This window comes from Penicillium hispanicum (genome assembly GCF_028827665.1).
Source record: "Penicillium hispanicum strain IBT 35686 chromosome Unknown utg000006l_segment0_segment0, whole genome shotgun sequence".
NCBI classification, from domain to species: domain Eukaryota; kingdom Fungi; phylum Ascomycota; class Eurotiomycetes; order Eurotiales; family Aspergillaceae; genus Penicillium; species Penicillium hispanicum.
The window spans coordinates 2,472,393-2,491,451 of record NW_026623198.1 but is presented as its reverse complement, the minus strand read 5'-3'; the positions used below and the strand labels follow the sequence as shown (position 1 = coordinate 2,491,451).

General features: G+C 53.1%; 6 protein-coding genes across 6 annotated transcripts; 3 read left to right on the top strand and 3 right to left on the bottom strand.

Moving 5' to 3' along the window:
* Positions 1–2,133: 2,133 nt before the first annotated feature.
* Positions 2,134–5,574, top strand: N7459_007269 (putative 1-phosphatidylinositol-4,5-bisphosphate phosphodiesterase Plc1; the record flags this gene model as incomplete). Its single annotated transcript, XM_056946437.1, has 1 exon — positions 2,134–5,574. The coding sequence occupies one exon, from the start codon at positions 2,134–2,136 to the stop codon at positions 5,572–5,574; it is 3,441 nt and encodes a 1,146-aa protein (XP_056798436.1).
* A 1,308-nt stretch (positions 5,575–6,882) lies between these two features.
* N7459_007268 (nucleobase cation symporter-1 family protein) lies at positions 6,883–8,895 on the bottom strand (the record flags this gene model as incomplete). Its single annotated transcript, XM_056946436.1, has 5 exons — positions 6,883–7,416; positions 7,487–8,211; positions 8,270–8,519; positions 8,585–8,727; positions 8,796–8,895. 5 exons carry the CDS (start codon positions 8,893–8,895, stop codon positions 6,883–6,885), a joined length of 1,752 nt encoding a protein of 583 aa, XP_056798435.1.
* Positions 8,896–9,890: 995 nt separating this feature from the next.
* Positions 9,891–10,566, bottom strand: N7459_007267 (MICOS complex subunit MIC10; the record flags this gene model as incomplete). The annotated part of the gene is made up of 3 exons (XM_056946435.1): positions 9,891–9,940; positions 10,198–10,348; positions 10,492–10,566. The coding sequence occupies 3 exons, from the start codon at positions 10,564–10,566 to the stop codon at positions 9,891–9,893; spliced, it is 276 nt and encodes a 91-aa protein (XP_056798434.1).
* Positions 10,567–10,826: 260 nt separating this feature from the next.
* N7459_007266 (ribosome biogenesis protein URB2) lies at positions 10,827–15,342 on the top strand (the record flags this gene model as incomplete). The annotated part of the gene is made up of 2 exons (XM_056946434.1): positions 10,827–10,844; positions 10,909–15,342. 2 exons carry the CDS (start codon positions 10,827–10,829, stop codon positions 15,340–15,342), a joined length of 4,452 nt encoding a protein of 1,483 aa, XP_056798433.1.
* A 403-nt stretch (positions 15,343–15,745) lies between these two features.
* Positions 15,746–17,464, bottom strand: N7459_007265 (copper fist DNA-binding domain-containing protein; the record flags this gene model as incomplete). The annotated part of the gene is made up of 3 exons (XM_056946433.1): positions 15,746–17,157; positions 17,209–17,369; positions 17,430–17,464. 3 exons carry the CDS (start codon positions 17,462–17,464, stop codon positions 15,746–15,748), a joined length of 1,608 nt encoding a protein of 535 aa, XP_056798432.1.
* Positions 17,465–18,021: 557 nt separating this feature from the next.
* On the top strand, positions 18,022–19,019 carry N7459_007264 (putative mitochondrial outer membrane protein (Sam35); the record flags this gene model as incomplete). The annotated part of the gene is made up of 3 exons (XM_056946432.1): positions 18,022–18,258; positions 18,328–18,567; positions 18,624–19,019. The coding sequence occupies 3 exons, from the start codon at positions 18,022–18,024 to the stop codon at positions 19,017–19,019; spliced, it is 873 nt and encodes a 290-aa protein (XP_056798431.1).
* Positions 19,020–19,059: the final 40 nt, after the last annotated feature.

Sequence of the window (19,059 nt, the reverse complement as noted above, 5' to 3'; positions counted from 1 at the left end):
ACTATGCGTTGTTCGGTTTCTCCACGATTAGGGTGTATGTATTTAATGGAAAGGCATTGCCGCCGCTGCCCATCTATTTTTTTTCAGCCCCATTATTCCCTCTTGGTTTCCCTCTGGTGTACTCTAAGCCTCTTCCTGAGAGCTATAGATAGACCCATTCCGATCCCCAATCCGCCTTACTTCATATTGATTACCAAGGGGTTCGATCTTTATTTATTCGCCCATCCCGCACCCTCTGGGAAGGTGGTGTCTTTTGCTCTAGAGGGATTAGAACTTCTATACGCAACGACTACCTTTCGACTCCCTTTTCCCCTATAGGCATATTTGTCCAAGGGCTTTGCAGTCAAAGTCTGCTCTACCGCAAAAGACCCGGACACCCCAGAGACACCGACAAAGAAACTCCCACCGTCCCACGTTTGCACGTTACGACGTTCCGCCCGAAATCCCCCAATTACAGCATACGGCAATACCGTTCTAGCCATACCATACCGGTCATCGCATACGGTCTTCGGCCAGCGCTTGCTCCCGCACGCTCGCAAAATTACGCAGGGCACTCCGTCCTCCGTCGGCCGTAAGTACCGTACCGTCTCCACTGCAGCTTCAATCCCAACCCTGCGGAATCGCAGGGATTTGATTCATTGATTTAATTATTTTTCCTTCCCCCCCCCCTTCTTCCTCACCCCTCGACTCACCACTTCCTTTCTCTCTACAGAAAGAACAAGAAAAAAGCTATTCTCAAGGACAAACGCTGGCCTTTGTCCTCCTTCTATCACGACTATCGCCCCCATCGCATGATCATCCCGATTGCTGCTGCAGGAAGCAGTTCCTACCCACCTCGCATACAGACTCTAGTGGCCAACCACGTAACCGTGCAGCAACTGGATCAGCTCACGGCAACCCACGACGAAACGGCACTAAATCCCCAAATCCAACATCAGCGACTGTTCCGACACTCGGTCCTGTCGCCGATTGTTCGTGTTTCCTCTTTGGACCGGCTGCATCCACTGCGTTGGCAGTGTCGCAATTCCCGACGTCTATCGCATCCTCCCTCCGCCCTGGTTTGCGCCGCATAGGAAAAAGCTCCCTGCACCCTAGAACGGGTACTCCCATCGCCCATCGCTTCATTGCATCGCTAGTCTCGAGCGCGCGACCAATCGAGAGCAGAGCCCGTGTCGACTACCTCATACCCTGGCAAGTTTTTTCTCGTTGGCGTCGCTGCCGCCGCCTATATCCGGACACGCGACTGCAACACCTCTTTTGGGGCTCTTCTCTGGATTGCCGGGATTGATCCCGCATATGCGTACTGCGTGCGGTCTCTAACTTGCTCTGACTGGCGTTCCTTTGACGCTCGTTGCTCCCTCCGTCCCCCTCCTCCGCCAGCCGTTACCAAGCACGCCGCGCTGCCGCCCTCCGCAGTTCCTCCATTGGTTGCGCGATCAATTGGTCCATATTGCAACGCCCTATTCCCCTCTCTCGTGCAGGATATCAGCTTCCCCACGCACCGGCAGATCGACAAGCTGAAGAGGGGTCGTTTTGGTTATCATTGGGAGACTCAGCTGCGTTCCGAAAGTAGAAAGACGCGCCCTGCGGTCCGGAACCTTGGACTCGGAGATCACCCTGGTGATTCCCCAAGTGTGACGTCTATCCGAATCCCCTCCCCAGTGGCTAGCATCGGAGAAGCTTCTTGTGGGAGATTGGCCGTTGCACGGGGCCAGTGCCCTTTGCAATTGTTATCAGGGACTTTTTTCTTCTAGGTCGCCTCGTTTTATCCCGCAACTGGACGTTTCTTTTTCTCCCTCTTGTCTCGGCTTTCCCCCGTGAGGTGCTCTCCGCATTGCATCCTAGCCAGGCCAAGATGCAGAGTTCAAGAACGGATCATCTCTGCTGAGGACGTGGCTGCACCAACATCATCTTGTCTTACTGTGTCAAGCTATTCCTTTTTTTTCTCTTCTGGCTCGGATCTTTTTTCAATCCCTGGCCCTTGCAAACCTTGACGGCCGGCTGGTCCCTTGTGCTGTTACCGATTCGTCATTCAAAGAGTCCAGGTGACTCGGCCACAGTTCACGAACAAGATTACCAACACAATTACTCTATCGACAGCTGAGCTGTCGGTTCTGATAACGGAGAGCCGCCATGGCCTACACTACGGCGACTTCACCTCCGGCTCTGGATGCCGAAGCCAGCTTAAAACTTGCAACCTCTCTCCCCCGATCTACCTCCCTCCATCATGTTGTCACCTCTCTCCCTTCCGGTCCGACTCCCTCTTCCGCACCTTCCTTTACCTCCTCACCTACCTCCACTCCTGTTTCCGCCTACCCTGCTCCGGGTACCCCGAATGCTTTTACACCCGCTGGTACTCCCCTACAACCTCCCAGTGAGGGGCCTCGTGGTCGAGTTTTTCCACCGCTTGAGCTCGGCGAGTCAGTCATGGCAGTCCCTGGTGTACCGAATGCCTGCAGCGGCAATGACTCCACTGCTCTGAGCTCCAAAGCACCTGGCTTGATGCGAAGGATTTCCCGGGGTGCGGCCAACAAACTTACACGGAGAAGACAATCTGCGTCTCAGAATGATAAGCGAGATCGAAGCTCTGGCCCGGTGATCATGCGCCGGCGCAGTGATAGCAAGACCGGCCCCCAGCCTGTCCGAGACACCGCACTGGACTCAAGCAACGAGGATGATGCCGGTGAGTCTTTCGATGGCCTGGGTGCCTGGTGTGGCTCAGAAGCCTCTAGCCTTCGTAGCGAAAGTCGGATGATGTCGGCTCGCGATGTTGGCCCGGTTGCTGCTGCCGCCGTTGCCCCCAAGGTAGACTCAGCAGTCCAGCGCGGAACAGTCCTGACGAAAGTAACGAAGAAACACCGAAAGCAAGTCCGTTTCTTCCTGGATATGGATGCCGCCAAGGTCTTCTGGGATCTCTCCAACCCAGCCAAACGCTTTTATATCGATGACATCAAAGAAATCCGAGTCGGGGCTGATGCACGCAACTATCGTGAAGAACACCAGATCCCTGAGGATGCCGAGAGTCGATGGTTCACTATTGTGATCGCGGACTCTGAACGCTTCAAAGGCCGTGCAGTCAAGACTTTGCATCTGATTGCCCCCAGCGACCGTATTCTCGATCTATGGACCTCTAACCTGGAAAACATCTCCCGGTATCGAATCGGCCTCATGGCTGGCCTGGCTGGAACTGGTCAGAGTGAGACGATTCTTCAGGCGCATTGGCAACGTGAGATGTCACGACTCTTCCCCCAGGGACTCAAACCCGGCGAGGAACCGAGCCTTGATTTCGGTGCTGTTGAGAGTGTTTGCCGTAGCTTGCACATCAACTGCTCCAAGAACATGCTCCGGGCCCAGTTCACCAAAGCCGACGCTGGCCGTAATGGCAAACTGAATTATTCGGAGTTCAAAGATTTCATCTCGCGCCTGAAGGAGCGTAAGGATATCAAGGAAATCTTCAAGCACCGCACTGAAGACTCTAAGATGGGCATGACCCAAGAAGAGTTCCTAGGTTTCCTTCGATATGACCAGAAAGAGGATGTCGATTCCGATCGCGCTCACTGGGTCGCTCTGTTTGATAAGTTTGTCCGGAGATCCAAGCTACGAGTTCCCGATACGTCGGAGGTCAGCCCACCTCGAACCCGAATGGATCTCGGCACCTTCTCTTCATTTTTGGCTTCACAAAGCAATGGAATCTATGCGTCACGTGCTCCTCAGTCACCATTCGATCGGCCATTGAACGAGTATTTCATCTCGAGTTCTCACAACACTTACCTGCTGGGTCGTCAGGTTGCGGGTGCTTCAAGTACCGAGGCTTATATCAGTGCTCTTCAGCAAGGATGTCGCTGTGTGGAGATCGACTGCTGGGATGGTGCAGATGGACGTCCAATCGTCTCTCACGGGCGCACCATGACCACTAGCGTTCTTTTTGCTGATTGCATCACGGTCATCAATCGATATGCATTTATCTCGTGCGACTTCCCGCTTATACTTTCCCTCGAAGTGCATTGCAACCCAGAGCAGCAGCTAGCAATGGTCAAGATCATGAAGGATACGTTCAAGGAGCAACTCATCCTCGAGCCCCTGATGACCAACTGTTTCATTCTCCCGTCCCCGGAAGAACTAAAGGGCCGCATCTTGGTCAAAGTCAAGACGTGCGATGAGACTCAAGGTGACCCTCGCCAGGATACTGTGGGCTCGGTGGGTACACATGGCCGCAAGCGTAGCGCAAGCTCGCCCTTTGTTCGCCCGACTCCGCCTGAGATATCCCCCAGCACGCCGCTTCCATCTCTCTCTAGCCCTCCCAGGATCGGCACAGTTGACGGCATTGGTCCGTTGATCTCGCAGGATAGACGCTCGCTCACGGCAACGAGTATGAGCAGCGCTACCGAGGATAGTGACGGAGCATTGGTGTCTGCTCACAACGAGAAGAAAAAGCGCCGACGTCAGAAGAGCAAGATTACCAAGCCTCTTTCTGATCTTGGTGTCTACACTCGTGGCTACAAGTGGCACAGCTTCTCATCTCCTGAAAGCCGAAAGTATAACCATGTCTACTCCTTCGCGGAGCGGTCGTTCGAGAGCATCTGTCAAACCCACGACAGCAAAGTCTCCCTCGAGGCGCACAACCGGAAATACCTTACCCGAGTGTATCCTTCGGGCTTCCGACTCCGCTCCTCCAACTTTGACCCGAACAAGTTCTGGCGCCGTGGTGTGCAAATGGCAGCGCTGAACTGGCAGACCTATGACATCGGCATGCAGATGAACCAAGCTATGTTCGCCGCGGGAACTGACCGCCTTGGTTACGTCCTCAAGCCCGAGAGCCTCAGACACCCATTGCCTGACAATGAGACGCAGAGACGGAAGACAGAACGCAGACTGGTTCGCTTCTCAGTTGATGTCATTTCGGCACAACAGCTTCCTCGTCCTCGCACCATTGGACCCGAAGACAGCATCAACCCTTACGTTGAGATCGAAATGTTCAGCGCCGATGACCGTGGTCAAAGCCTGGCTTTTGGCGAGGGTGGTATGGATGCTTCTGCTCGCAGTGGTATGTCTGGTATCGGGTATCCGCATCGCCGCCGCACCAAGATTGAGCAGAGCAATGGGTATAGCCCCGTTTTCAACGATCGGTTCAAGCTATCGCTGGAGACCAAGTACCCTGACCTGGTATTCGTGCGATGGACAGTCTGGAGCTCCCTGGACGGCCGTAGCGCTGGGAACAACAGCGTGCAACTGGCAACTTTCACTGCCAAGCTCACCAGCCTTTCTCAGGGTTACCGCTATCTGCCTTTGTACGACGGTAGCGGTGACCAGTACCTGTTCTCAACTCTGTTCTGCCGGGTATCCAAGGAAGACCCTGTGCCTGTCCAGCGACTGGATCTTGAGGAGCTTCGGGCCGAGCGCATGGGTATTCTACGCCAAATCGGCCAGACTGTCTTCAAGCGCTCTTCGTCTACTGACCGCGAGAAGGACCAAGCTCAGGAACGAGGTGATTTTACTAGCCCTGACGACAAGGACAGCTCTCCGAATCTCACACCAACGGTCTCTACGGCATCAACCTCATCCTTTGTGCCCTGAACGCGTTTTCTCCTCGACAACGCGAAGGCCATCCCTCCATTTCAGAGGCTGAACTTTCTGGTTTAGGCCAAATTCTACCAATTCTCATCTCATCTCTCTGCCTGCGTTCTTTTTTCAATACTCAGACAATATCTGCTTTTGTTCGATGACCTTCTTTTATCTCATTTTCCACTTGCATTGTCTCTGGAACTTTCTGTTGTTGCCATTGCTATACCCTCGCAGCGATACCCTTTGTTAAACCTTATGTGTGCGTGCGTCATGTATCTCTATTCCATCTTTTTTTTCTTTCTTTCTTTCTTTCTTCCTTCCTTGTGTTCCCCTTTGTATCAGGACTCGCTCAGTTTTGTATCTGGCAGATTGACAGGGTGTTTGCTCATCTCATCGTGTTATTTGTTCGTCTCATTTTCGGTCGTGGGAAATTTTCTCCAACTCAATCTCGGTTTCGGCAGGAACAGCCACCTATCATGCACCATCGCATTTGTGGGAGTCAATTACCTGGGATAAGACGTCGTGGCTGGTTCACCGGAGCACATCTTGTTTTTCTTTTCTTTTCGCTACCTGGCATCTTAGGCATGAACGAGGAATCGGGGATTCCATTCGCATTTCGGTCGGATATCTGGGGAAGGGGAGGCGCCCTATCTTTCTTTGCCCTTTGTTTTCTTTTCTCTTTGTTTTGTCTGTCCACACTTTGCATAGCATGCTTTGCTATTTGCGTTGTTGCTCAATCCTTCGTTTACCGCTGGAGAGGGACTCTTCCAACACACCGAAGACCTTCGGTGGGTGCGGGTTCTCGCCCACTGTCACTCTTTCCGTGTTGCTCATTACTTTGTGTTTTAATAGATGACGCGCTGGGCCGCATGGATACTTGGTGGATTCTTCTATCCGGGGTTTTCTTGTTTTGCTGTGTTTGCATTCAAGGGTCGTTTTCGTTATAGATCTGTCTTTGCATCTTACATCCAATCCACATTTTTCATCTCGATGATTATGGTTCACAAAGTATATGTGGATTGCCCATGTAAAGCCAGATTCCACCCAACGTAGTACAGCAAATTTGATCTCTATGCGACTAAAAATAGAAGATGTGTGGTGGGAGGGCACCCCGGGAAGCACCACCAAGCAAGCGCAGGTAGCTCCCAGGCCCGAGAATCATCAAGTTTAAATTTCGTCGCGTCATAAACATGTCCAAATTGGTGGACCTCGATACTATACATCGGGAGCCCAACTCTCGTCGTCGGGCATGTAGAGAAAGCAGCAGGTAACCAAAAAGGCTGGCAAAGCACCCAGGAGACAAACAATTCTATATATAGCTTAGATCTTCCTCGAAGCGGTACTGAGACCCTTCTGATCTCCCGGCGGTAACGATTCCGAAAGCGAGCGGCGCTCGTACGCACCGCTGTTCTCCTCGTCGCTCACCTCTTGTCCATACGCAACCGCGAGCTCGTCCACGTCGACATCGACTTCATTCCAGTAGTCGCTTGTCGCGGGCACAGGGAACAGATATGTGAGGAGGCAGTACATCCCGCCAGCGACGATCACGCCCGAGAAGTAGTTGATGTTGTAGATGTACTGTGCGCCGATGGGGACCTGGCGGCCCACGGCGCCGGCGAAGCCGACGATGTTGATCAGGATGCCGGAGATGTAGGCGGCGTAGGCGCGCCAGGAAAACCCGTAGGTATAGAAGTAAGGGTCTGTCTTGCGGGCACTGTACAGGGACTTGATGTCGAGGTAGCCCTTGCGCACGATGTAGTAGTCGCAGATCATCACGCCGGCGATGGCGGAGAGGAAAAGCGAGTAGGCGGAGAGGTAGGTGGTGAATTGGTTGGAGGTGAGGACGAGGTTCCACTGGTGGTCATGTCAGGACTAGTTCTACGTGCGCATGGTTCGTGATGAAATGGAGGTGGGGTGTGCTTACCGGACACATTGCTATGCTAATCGCAGCACAGATGTAACTACCGCGTCGGATGGTCAGGTACCGGGGCATCAGCGCTGTCAGGTCGGTTCCAGCAGAGACGGAGTTTGCACAGATGTTGGTTCCCAGCTGAGCTAGGGTAAACCCGAGGGCGATGATGAAGATGCCAAAGCGCTGTCCGGAGCTTGCTCCGTCCAGGAATTTCTCGAGAAGGTCGAGGGGGTTCCACACGGAGTCGCCGTAGATGACTGATGACGAGGAAGATACAATGATTCCAATAAAGGAGGTGATTCCGAATCCGATGGGGATGGTCAACAGCTGTGACCACATTGCATCCTTTGGTGTCCGAGAAAAGCGCGTGAAATCAGGATCATTCATGATGAGGGCAGCGAAGTTGCCGATGCAACTCAGGATTCCCTTTACCCATGCCCATCCCAGTTCGCTTCCGTGGACGGTGTTGGGTTGGTGAACGATCGGTCCGATGCCATGGGCTCGCGAGATGGTCCAGGCAAAGAATGCTATAGCCGCGATTGGCGAGTAAATGGCTTTGACGGTGAACAGATGGCGCACTTGATGAACGGGAAACCAGAGGGCGGGAAGGGAGCAAAGCCAGAACAAGAAAAAGCTGACAAAACCCTTGGTCGTAACAACTGCGCTCGGCGGAAGCCCATTATGCAGATGCCGGTAACTAGGCCAGATTGCTTCGATCATCAAGGATACGCACTCGCCTGGAGAGTTGTGGTGGTGAGTAGACAATTCCCGAGCTAGTTGTGGCAGGCATCGTACCTCCGATGTAACCTTGCACTCCATACCAGATGATGGCCATCACTACTCGGTTGATCACGGGCCAAAACGATCCCCACACTCCAAACGACGCTCGAGCTGTGACTGGGAAGGAAATATGGTAGACGGCACCGATGCGGCCGGTCAGGCAGACGAAACATGCCGCGATGAAGTACCCGATCCACACACAGATCCAGGATTGCCACCACGACAGACCATCGACAATCATGGAGGAGGAAATCATCCATGTGTTCTGTGTGTCGTGTTAGAGATCTGTTCGCTTCCCAGGTTTATTCGCCCAAGCTCGCGGGAACTCACAATGTTCAGTGAGTCCGCAATCCAGAATGTGACATAGTTGATCCATTTCCATTGACGGCGTTCGGGTTCAACTATATCACGCAATTTCCAACGGTCAGCCTCGATTTGTCTGGATGATATGAGATAGGGGATGGACGCCGTGACTGATAACGTCGAATGTATCGCGATGGGCTTGCGGGACATGTCCGTTTCAGCTCGGCAGCAGTCTTACCTGGCCGCAAATCATCGTTTGTCAACATCAACTGGGCATTGGTGAGCCCTGGCTCGTGAGGCACAGCTACTTTGTCGAGAACCCATTTGATCCTAGACATGGTGACGGGTCGAACCACAAGATGAAAATGCGAGAATGCGATGAACAATTATCTACCCCACAAGGAAAACCAAACGAGAGCAAGCACTCCCGGGATCAAGCTGGGGGAAAAGGATAGAGGTAGACAGGGAAGGTGTTGAGTGAAAAAAGAAAAAAGACTGCTCCAGAGACTGAGAATGGGAAACCCCAGCTATGATATAATGAGTCCCATGGAAAGCCATCCCATATCATCCGAGCAGGCCTGGCGGATCCTGTTGCGTTGCATCCTTGTTCGCCCGGCCGTGGGTGCGATAAGGGGTCAATCAGAGTGGAGGAACGGGACGATCGTTGCTGGGGTGCGATATCATGACGGGAGATGGGGCTTGGTCAGGGGGGTTTGAGCGCCGAGGAGCGAATGCCTATCATTCGCATTGTAGGAGCCGGTCGAGTAATCTGAGTGCAAGACGAAGTTATCTGCGATAAGCGGGAGCGAACGCTCTGGGTGGACGGCCCCACACTCTCCGCAAGCAGCGGCTGCCGCACGCTGATTGGTCGGGCGCGTATCTAATCACGGGGCAGCCCGCAGCGGATTTCTGGTGACTCGATGAGATCGAGTAATGGGGGTCACGTGCTCTGCGTTGTTTATGCACGGGTGCGCCACTATCTCCAGTATGTAGTATGCACTATAGTAGTTGGTGCTAGCGACTTGCTCAAGCTAGATTCTTGGACTTCTTTACATTTCTTCATATCAAAGCTCCCGGGTTGGCCAATTCGCCCAGGCTATACTATACGTTGAACAAGCGCCATGTCGCTGATCTCGGATGAAGAGAGAGAAGCATATCTATATCTGCTCCCACGACATCTTACATACGGCATATAGAGACAGACTAGCTTATAGATGGGTAGAGACGAGTGGAACCAATCTAGGGATTTTCGTATTTCTCTTTAGAGGACCCTTCAATAATCTCCAGACTCCTGTACAGAGTATCGTACACGATGGGAAACTCTGGGACCGCTCTACCGGCGCAGAGCGTCTCTGACGGGCGAGTCACCGCGGCGGAAGGAGGCTATGATATTGGTTAGTCACTCGTGCATCCACAAAGAACGTACCCCAAGCTAGACAGGCTCGAAGCTAGGGCTGTCTCGCCCGAACTACTAGGCGGAGACCACTTCCAAAGGTTCAAGACGAAGCCGGCGGGATTGCCACCTGCAGTCAGACTTGGAGATGTTTGAGACCTTCGGTAAACAGTCGAGCCGACAGCCCAGTTCTTCGAAATGACCGTGCTATGGACTAAACCTCAAGGCACATATAAAGTAAACATACCGTCCGCTTCTTCCCAAGCACGGCCAGCGCCGAAGCCAAGGCCAACCCACGCGGGCCAGGCCCTCCGCTTGAACAGGAGAACCGAAAAGACAACACCGAAGGAAAGGCCGAGAGAAGACTTGATGATCACCGAGGAGATGGCGCGGTCCCACTATGCATCCAGGCCCAAATGGTTAGCTCATGTTTTCGAATCCACCGGACCTTGTCCAAAATTCATGTCTCGAGCTCCAGCAAGCCAAGCACTAGAATCGATCGCAAAAGAGAAGCACAAGACGGTCAAGCAGTATCCCTTACCTTCTCGTTAAGCAGAGCCTCGCTGACGGGCTTGGTGGCCCGCGCGACCGGCCGGGACTCGCTGGAATCGGCCATTGCGAAGAATCTACTCATCAAATGATAATGTCAGTGCTCAATCCATCTTTTGCAGGTGACAGTCAGCTCACATATGGTCTGAATGGGGATTTCAAAGAGGGTAGATGAGGCGGAAAGAGGAGTGCAAGGAGTTCGGGAGTTGTGAGGAAGGTCGGGCAAAGGCGGTCGGACGAAATCGCCGCGGTTTTTTTTCTCTTTGGGTATCTTTTTTTCTTTCAAGTGAACCCACCCCTCATAGTGGCCAACGGTCTGATTTCGAGATGCCTTCACTTGCGGAGGTAAGCCCAAATATTACAGACGATGTTTTTCATTTTCTGTGGGATCTGACATGTGACTGAACAGCGCCCGCGCTCGTCGCAAGAGGCGCTCCTCCGCCTCGAAAAGGGCAGTGCTTCTCCGAGCACCCAACTTCACGAAGCGGCCCAGATTCTCGGTGTGGACTTGAATCTTTGTGGGAGTCATCCTGAGATACACTGGAATGAACAGGTTCAAAGCAAAGCCACCCCAAAGGAGGAATGGGTGCTCCGGTGGCTGTTGAAGAGACTCAGGACGGGGAAGAACTACCGCGTGGACCCGGCGTCCTTTCTGTTGCTTCGACAGCTCATCGACCTGATCGCGCCCAAAAATTTGGCTGCAATCCTGAAGGACCAGAGGTTTTTATCGGTTGTTTGTGATAGCATTGCGGATCTGGAGACTGCCATCTTGACGACGGTGGGAAGTGACTCATCGATCTCGAGTTTCGATTCTGACTCCAGTTACACACTGGTCGGCTCTCCAACTCAAGACAACCACCAGGGAATCCAAGGCACAAAGCGCAAGAGGTTCAGTGCTGAGAATGACGCAGATGCCATGGATCTGGATGAGAGGCCTCCGAACCCCGCATCGTGCTTTCTCGCGTTCATTCGTGTCCTGGATTGTCTTTACGGAGTTTTGAGCCTGGTTCAGCGCACAGTTGGCACAGATGATATTGCCAATTCTCACCTAAAGTTGGCACTAAGAGGCGAGTTGGAGATGGTTGCGCTAGCCTTGGGTAGAGCCCTCGAGGTGGCTGCTGTGGCAGTCGCTCAGTTTTCGCGTGCTGGGAAAACCACCGACCTACAGCATCTTCTCTATGTATTTCCAGCGGTGCTTGAAATGTGGGAGTCAAAATCTACCCGCCAAGATGATACAAATAATAAGGCAAGCAACGATTACTTTGCGAAATCTTGCTTCGCTCACTCCCTGAGATTTCAACTCTGCCTACGTGCCATCAATCTCGACACGGATGAGAGGGCTTATCTTCTGCACTCGATTGAGCGTATCACTGCTCTTCATGTGCTCCTCCCTGCACGTGCAGCTTTCTTTGACCGCGGTGGCTCTGGCATCGATTACTCAAAAGATGACCCCGACTGGAGCTCGGTCAAGCCAGTTACGGATACATTCCGGCCAATCATCCACGAGAACTCGTTCGTCGAGACGTCTCCCGAAAAGCTGGACACTCGCTCGTTCCATGCTGCTGGGCGATCCATTGAGCTGCTACCAGAACTGTTCGATAATGCTGTGCGCGCAGTACCGAGAAATGAGTTCCGACGACAGACACATGAAGCTCCGTGGCTGGAGACGTTGTTTGTTACCGTGGCCGAGCTGGCTTACTCCACTGCCAAAGAGGATGATCCTGTCAATTACTCCTCCCGTTTTGTCTCCGTTCTGGAGCAGCTTCTTCGAGTAGCTTTGAAGCGGAATGTAGGCCTATCCCTGCACACTATTCTCACCCATGCTGGCTACACTGGTCTCCTTGAGCAAGGACTGGATCAGGTCCAGTGGACGGTGACAGCGCTGGTCGTCAGTCTTGGTGTGGACGTTTTTCTACCCAACTCGGGATTACGCGATACACGCAAGCTCCTGGACGCATTGCTCGATAAGATCATGCTTCAATGGCGCTCCGATGATCCAGACTCTGGTGAATACGTCTCCATAAAGAACGATATTGTTCTCCCACTTCTGCGGGGGTTTGCTGCTGCAAGAGATTTGCCTGCATTTATAGATATTTGGCATGATCAACTTGTCATCTTGGAAGAAGCGCGTCTTCAAAACAACAAACTACCTGCTTTTTCTGTCTGGGAGGATGACGATCTGTGTGATGCTTTCTACGAATTGTCGCGAACTTCTCTTGTTGGTTCCAACTTTGCAACGCAGATGCGTTCTGCTGCTATCGAAATTAGAGCAGATAACGGCAAGGTTGCTGAAACGTCTCAGTCGTATGCCAGATTTGTCATTATGGAAGCCAGCTTTCGAGGCCGGGCATTGGCTCTTTCTGACTCGGAAAAGACGTTGTCCATCATTCTGGAGACATTGACTACCACACTCTCCTCGAAACAGACCTTGCGCTGGCGCTGGCGCCTGTGGCGATTCCTGCGGAATCTCCTACCCAATCAGTTGCAGTCAGCCGATATCATCGTCAGTCAGGCGGCCAGATCTTTGATTGACATTGCCGCAAAGACGATTCATCGCAACCACAAGAACTTGACAAAAGCACCGCTTACGCCGCTTGAGTCTTGGGAGGCCTATCGATTCGCTCTGGTTTCCGTCACGGAAAGGCCCAATGACGAGCGGCTGGAGGCATTCGGCAACCTGAACAAAGACATTACACACTTTGTCCTTTCTATTTCGTCCGATGATGCTCAAAAAGCGATGAAGACGCCGTGGAATGGCCGAGTAGATACCCTGGAATCACCGAGCACCCTCGCTTTGGCGTACATCTTGGCGCTTATCAGGATCCCAGAAGCTTGGGAGAGGATCGTCTCGGAAACTCGGTCCCACCTATTGCAGCAACTCCTAATCCTAGCTGCTGCTCAATACCGCTCGTCAGAGTTACCTCTGGAGGCTGCGGCCGATGATGCGCGGTTCCTTCAGGCATGGGCGGGTGTGGTATGCCATGAATACCTGCTTAATGTCCCGTTCCTAGTACCTGATCTCGTCCTTCTCCTCAACAAGAGCATTGAGCATGACTCTGCCAATCGTCGACTCTGTGTGGAGAGCTTGCAAAGGATCCCAGCTGCCCTGATTACCCGTGGTCTAAGAACTTCGGTGTTGGACGGGCTGCACAATGTTCTTGTCCAGCAAGACGGGGAGCCTGAAGTGACAGTCGGAATTCTGACGATGATGGCCAAACTGGCGGTCATGCCCAAGTGTGACGCTATCGTGACAAGCGACTGGGAGCCAATCTGGACTGCGGCTCGTGCTATCACTTTGCGAGGCACTGACCTAGACCTTCAAATAATGAAGTCATTCCGAAGCCTACATCGCGCGATCATTGCCAAGCTTCTGGTACTGTCGAACGATGACCGCGCCGAAGTCTTCAAAAACCTATTTGCGAGGGTCTCCAGGCAAGCATCAAAACTACGGCAGATCGACCGCGATTCCATGGCCTGTTTCATTCTACGCTTGTCTTTGTCTGAGCTCTGGGTGCACCGCAAGCAACTGCGCAAGGCCTTCTCGGAGGACGAGTTGGCTGCTTGTCGTCAACGCGTGTTCGGCCTGGTGTTGGCAGATATGAAGTCCGTTAAGGATCAATGCCGAAAGCAGAAGCTGGAGGAGACTATCACCCTTATCAAGACCATTGATGCCCTGGAGGACTTTGAGGACCTGGCGACCAACAATATTGAGGTGGAGAAGTTTCTGTCCAAGATCGAGCACTATATGGAGATGTCGATCGATTCAGCTCCGTCTCGACTCATCCGCCGCCGCCTCCTTGCCACCAAGGGACCGGAGAAGAACATTACGGAGCCAGTACTGCAATGTGCCGAGACACTTACGCTGCGGTCGCTCTATGCCGAAGACCAGCAACTTTTTATTAGAGCAACAGTCGAGCGTTTCCAGGCCATGTCCGTCGAAAAGATCTCTCAAGCAATCCAAGAGGTCCGTGGCCTTGGCTTGACGGGTGAAGGTGCCGCGTATCGGATTCTTGTGATCTACCTGGCCGTGACTTCGCTACCCCCCGTTGAGGACAAAGGTGATGCCATGGCTCGTGAGTTGTCACTTCTCTGCACGGCTCTCACAGACGCCATCACACACAGTACCTCGATTGACCAGTTCTGTTTCGCGGCCGAATGCCTGGTTCTTCTCTTGCGCCTCCACACGCGTAGCCTAACACAAAGCAACATCGACACCATCCTCGCCGCTGTCGCTACGTCTGCTTCCAAGGCCGGCCCACGTATCTCACCCAACTACGCCCCAACCATCTACACTCGCCTCTGCCGGCTTATGGGGATTGTCTTGGGGCTACAACGTGTCAAAATCGGTGGCCGTTTCCACCTTGTCGTAAACGCCATGCAGCGCCTACTTGGCTGCCTCTTTGCTCGCTCACGCAAGCGGACCCGTTCTGCCCGCCTCCAGACCACCCTCTCGCAGCCCTTCTGGCTCGCTCCCCTTCAAGCCTCCCACACAACATCTTACACCCGCCTGCTCACTACACTCTGCGATCCCACCGTCTCCGCCGTGCTCCGTCCCCAACCCGGTGCGTCACGCGACGCCCTTGTCGACGAAACCAAGAAGGCAAAGCGCATCGCCGGGCAGTACCTGCAGTATGTCGTCATTGAGTATACGCAATGCTCGCTGCGCGGGTCGCTGTCGCCGGAGGTCAGGGCTTCCCTCATGCCCGGTCTTTATGCTGCGTTGGACGTAATGTCTAAGGAGTCCCTGCGCGCACTCAGTTCCACCCTTGATGCATCTGGCCGTGCGGTCTTCAAGTCTCTCTATGATGACTATTTCAAGTTTGGAAAATGGAATAAGGCATGATCGTCTCGAGCTTGTGAAAGAGTTTAGCTCTTAACGGAGTGAGCCTAGTCTCACGCTTATTATGTACTTTGTACAACACTGTTTCCCTAGATCTATGATATCCCCGAATGCATTCATGATTATTCCTGAATTTGAATTGAAACTTCATTTGATCATCGGAGTGCCCACTTCCCATTACAGTAGATAATCTAAGTAGGAGAATGCGACGCAACCTCGGATCAATGCACGGAGACGAACTGTAGAATCAAGAAAATCATAAAAAGCGGCAAGCACGGTGTTCAGCAAGTTGTCTAGGGTGGAGATATATGAGGGGTATCATTGTTGATCGTAAATCATGCAAAACATAGAGTGACGACAGGAAACCAGCAAAGAGCATAGCATATCAAATTGGGATGAAATGCAATCAGATCATCGAAGTCTCCAGCGTGCGCGGACTTAGACATGGCACCGAGACATTCTCCAGCACGGGGATGCGAGAGGTATGGGAGCCAGCAGAGGTAGCAGGTGGGCCATGTGACGAGACCTGCTGCTCTGAGGTATGCGCAGGTAAAGTGGCAGACACGTTTGGAATAGGTGCTTCGAGAGGTACGCCGTTGTGGCCACTGTGCGTGAGACAGCCGACACAGCTGCAGTCATTTCCGCATTGGCAACTGCCTGTGATGTCAGAGCAAGCGGACGGTATGCCGACGGGATACTCCAGGGTGTAGTATTCCGAAGGATGCATCAATTGCTGGTTGATTTGAGGGCCGGTTGTAAGAGGAGAAGAGTAGCCACTGGGCATGGTAGAGCTAGGATCCGAGTACGGATCGAAAGAGGCTTGGTGCATGCCGCGATCGAGGGACGGGGTCTGCTGCATATAGAAGTCCATGGGAGTAGTGGCAGCACTGCCGTGGAACGGTGATTGGTAGGCGCTGGCAATGGCTTCCGGAGTATGTTCATCTCCATCAAATGTCATCATGACTCCCATTTCTTGAACGTGCTGGCGAGTGGTGTTGTTAAATGGGTGAGCCGCGCAACCCAGACATTGACATTCATCACCGCACTTGCAGTCGTGACAAGGATCACCGGCGACTGTGGTGGCGGGGTAGGTAGAGTTCTGGGACGGATTTGCGGTGAATGGAGCAATGTTAGGTTGCGAAATTCCAAGACCATTCATCATATTCGAGTATTGCATAGATGAAACGTTCGGTGTATAGTTATCGATGTAGAGTTGGTGAATTCGGTTGTCATTCATTCTGAAGGGTTGCGAGAATGAACCCGGAGTAGAGCCCATGGAGCTGTGCCAAGTGTGGGGTGTCGAGTATTGCAAATAAGATCTGTCACGCCATATTGTGGGCTGCTTGGTCTTTGGCTGATCTGAATTCGGAAGAGGATTGGTTGCGAGAGTAGCACTAGACGTCCCATTGCAACAGGACCCTCCACCGTTGGAAGCCACTGGGGGAGGCGGAGGCTTGCTGGAACAGCAACTTGGCCCTTGCTCCGGCTGTGAAGGAATGTTCGCAGACCCATTCGAATTCTGCACGGCTGGGAATGAATTGTTGGGGATCGGATGGTTCTCATTCTGACCCGAATCAGAAGGGAGATTGGCTAGGTAGTTCGAAACTTCGTCTTCCAACTTGAGATTCTCTGGCATAGCTTCTAGTGCCTTCGCAATATTCCCCGGGGTAGTTTGAATGTTGCTCTGTCTCCTCCCTGGTTTCTGAACTTTGGTCGAGGCAGGCGATGACAAGGGGGGCAGAGAAGCTGGAGTGGGCTGATCAGGGTCATTGGTGTCCGCAGGCACTTTGTAAAGCGGTCGACACAGACAAGTCGAGCCTGAAAGGTACGTCAATGTATATTCACGCCGGTCCTGTAAGAGTGGCTTACCCTTTGGGATTCGGACCATGAACGCATAGGTCTTTTGACAGCTGCAGGTGCCTTTGGGATGGGGGCATTTGGCAAGCGGGCGCCCGGCCTTGGGGACCTTCATCATAAGTCTGTCGAAATGCTGACATTTTGAAGATCGATGACCACGGATACATGGTTCACTGGTTCAAAGGAGGGGCTGTCAGCAGTTTCCACGCCTGATTGAGGTCAGCCTGTCATACCAAGACCACTTAGCACCTTCCTCGTCGAGGGGCATTTTATCGGATTGAGAGAAGCCTTGGGAAAAGAAACAACAAAGTGATCGTCGTATGACGAGGTCGGTCCCCCCCTCGGTGTGTCGCGAACGCCCTGTGCACCGCCGCACGGCGAAGAATAGGTAGTGCGATAAACACGCTCCAACTGCGACTCGGGTACTTTGCAGACTGTAGATTTCCCTGATAGGCCGAGTCTTCCTTCCATAGAGAGCACACGTCAGGGACCTCAAATCTCAGGGCAGGCTCGACCTCAAGTCAGAAGAGCGGCGGTTGGAAGATCTCTCACGGAATTCCGAGCGGAACAGACCGGTTGGGTCAGGGTCATCGGTGACGACAACGCGACGACGATGATTGCGGACGAGCCAGGACCGAGCGGAGCGAAGGACGAATGAAGCCAAAGGACCCCTGGGCGTATCGTGCAAGTAGTCAGAAAAATCAACGGATGCGACAGTCGAACACGATTGCGGGGAGCCGTGACGGATTACCTAATTCCCCTTGCGACCTGCCGCGCTTCGAGTTGCGCATCGCCTTCCTTGTTGCTCTGATCATTCAAGTCGCAATGCCGCCCAAAGGCAGCGAGGGCCCCCAGCCAGACAACAATGCCCGGTCCTTCTTTACGGTGCCGGCTCCCATCAAACAGCTGTTCGACAAGTTCCCCTTAACCACGTATCCCTCCAACGAGCTCCCGCAACGCTCTCCCATTCGGCGACACGAGAACCAGCTGTTCGTCTTCAGTGACGCTTCTGGTGCGCGTCGTGGCCGACCTTCGTTCAATCCGCAATGTCTAAAGTGGCAGGTTGGTTCCCAGTGGAAGTTGATGCAGAAATGATCTTACGGGCAGCTGCTGATCTGGCCCTCGGTGTAGGCGTACCTGAAATTCGTCGGGATCGACTTCGAGATCACCCCGTCCAATAACCATGCATCCCCCACCGGTGCTTTGCCTTTTCTTCTTCCCGCTCTTCCTCACGGTGTACACGGTCCGATCCCCTCACACAAGCTCCAGAAATGGGCCATTGAGCAGGTCCACTGCGAAGAGGAGCAACAATTAAACCTCCGCTTTGAAGTCTACGCCTCTCTCGTTGACCATCGGATACGCAATGCTTGGGTAATATGACTCCTTGAAGGATGATAGTCGGTAGCCTTGCTAACGTTGAAGCGCAGTTGTACATGCTGTATCTGAATGACGAGAACTTCGAGGCTGTGGCGCGGCGGCTCTATGTGAATCCGGCGACGACAAACTCCCTTGTTCAGGCCGCTTTGGGGGCCCAGCTTCAACAAGCAGCACGCAACGAGCTTCTGAAGACATCGCGGTATATCGACGTCGCCGACTTGGAAGGAGATGCCTGTGGCGCATTTGAGGCGCTGTCCTCCTTATTAGGGGAGGATGAGCATTTCTTCGGCCGGCCAAACCCTGGCCTTTTCGATGCCACCGTGTTTGCCTACACACACTTGATCCTGGACGAAGGCATAGGGTGGAAGCAGAATCGCCTGGCACAGCTGTTGAAGGCACATCCCAATCTTGTACAACACCGAGAAAGACTACTGCGATTTTTCTAGACTTGTTTTATTATTGAGCGACAAAAGTGACAGTGATCGA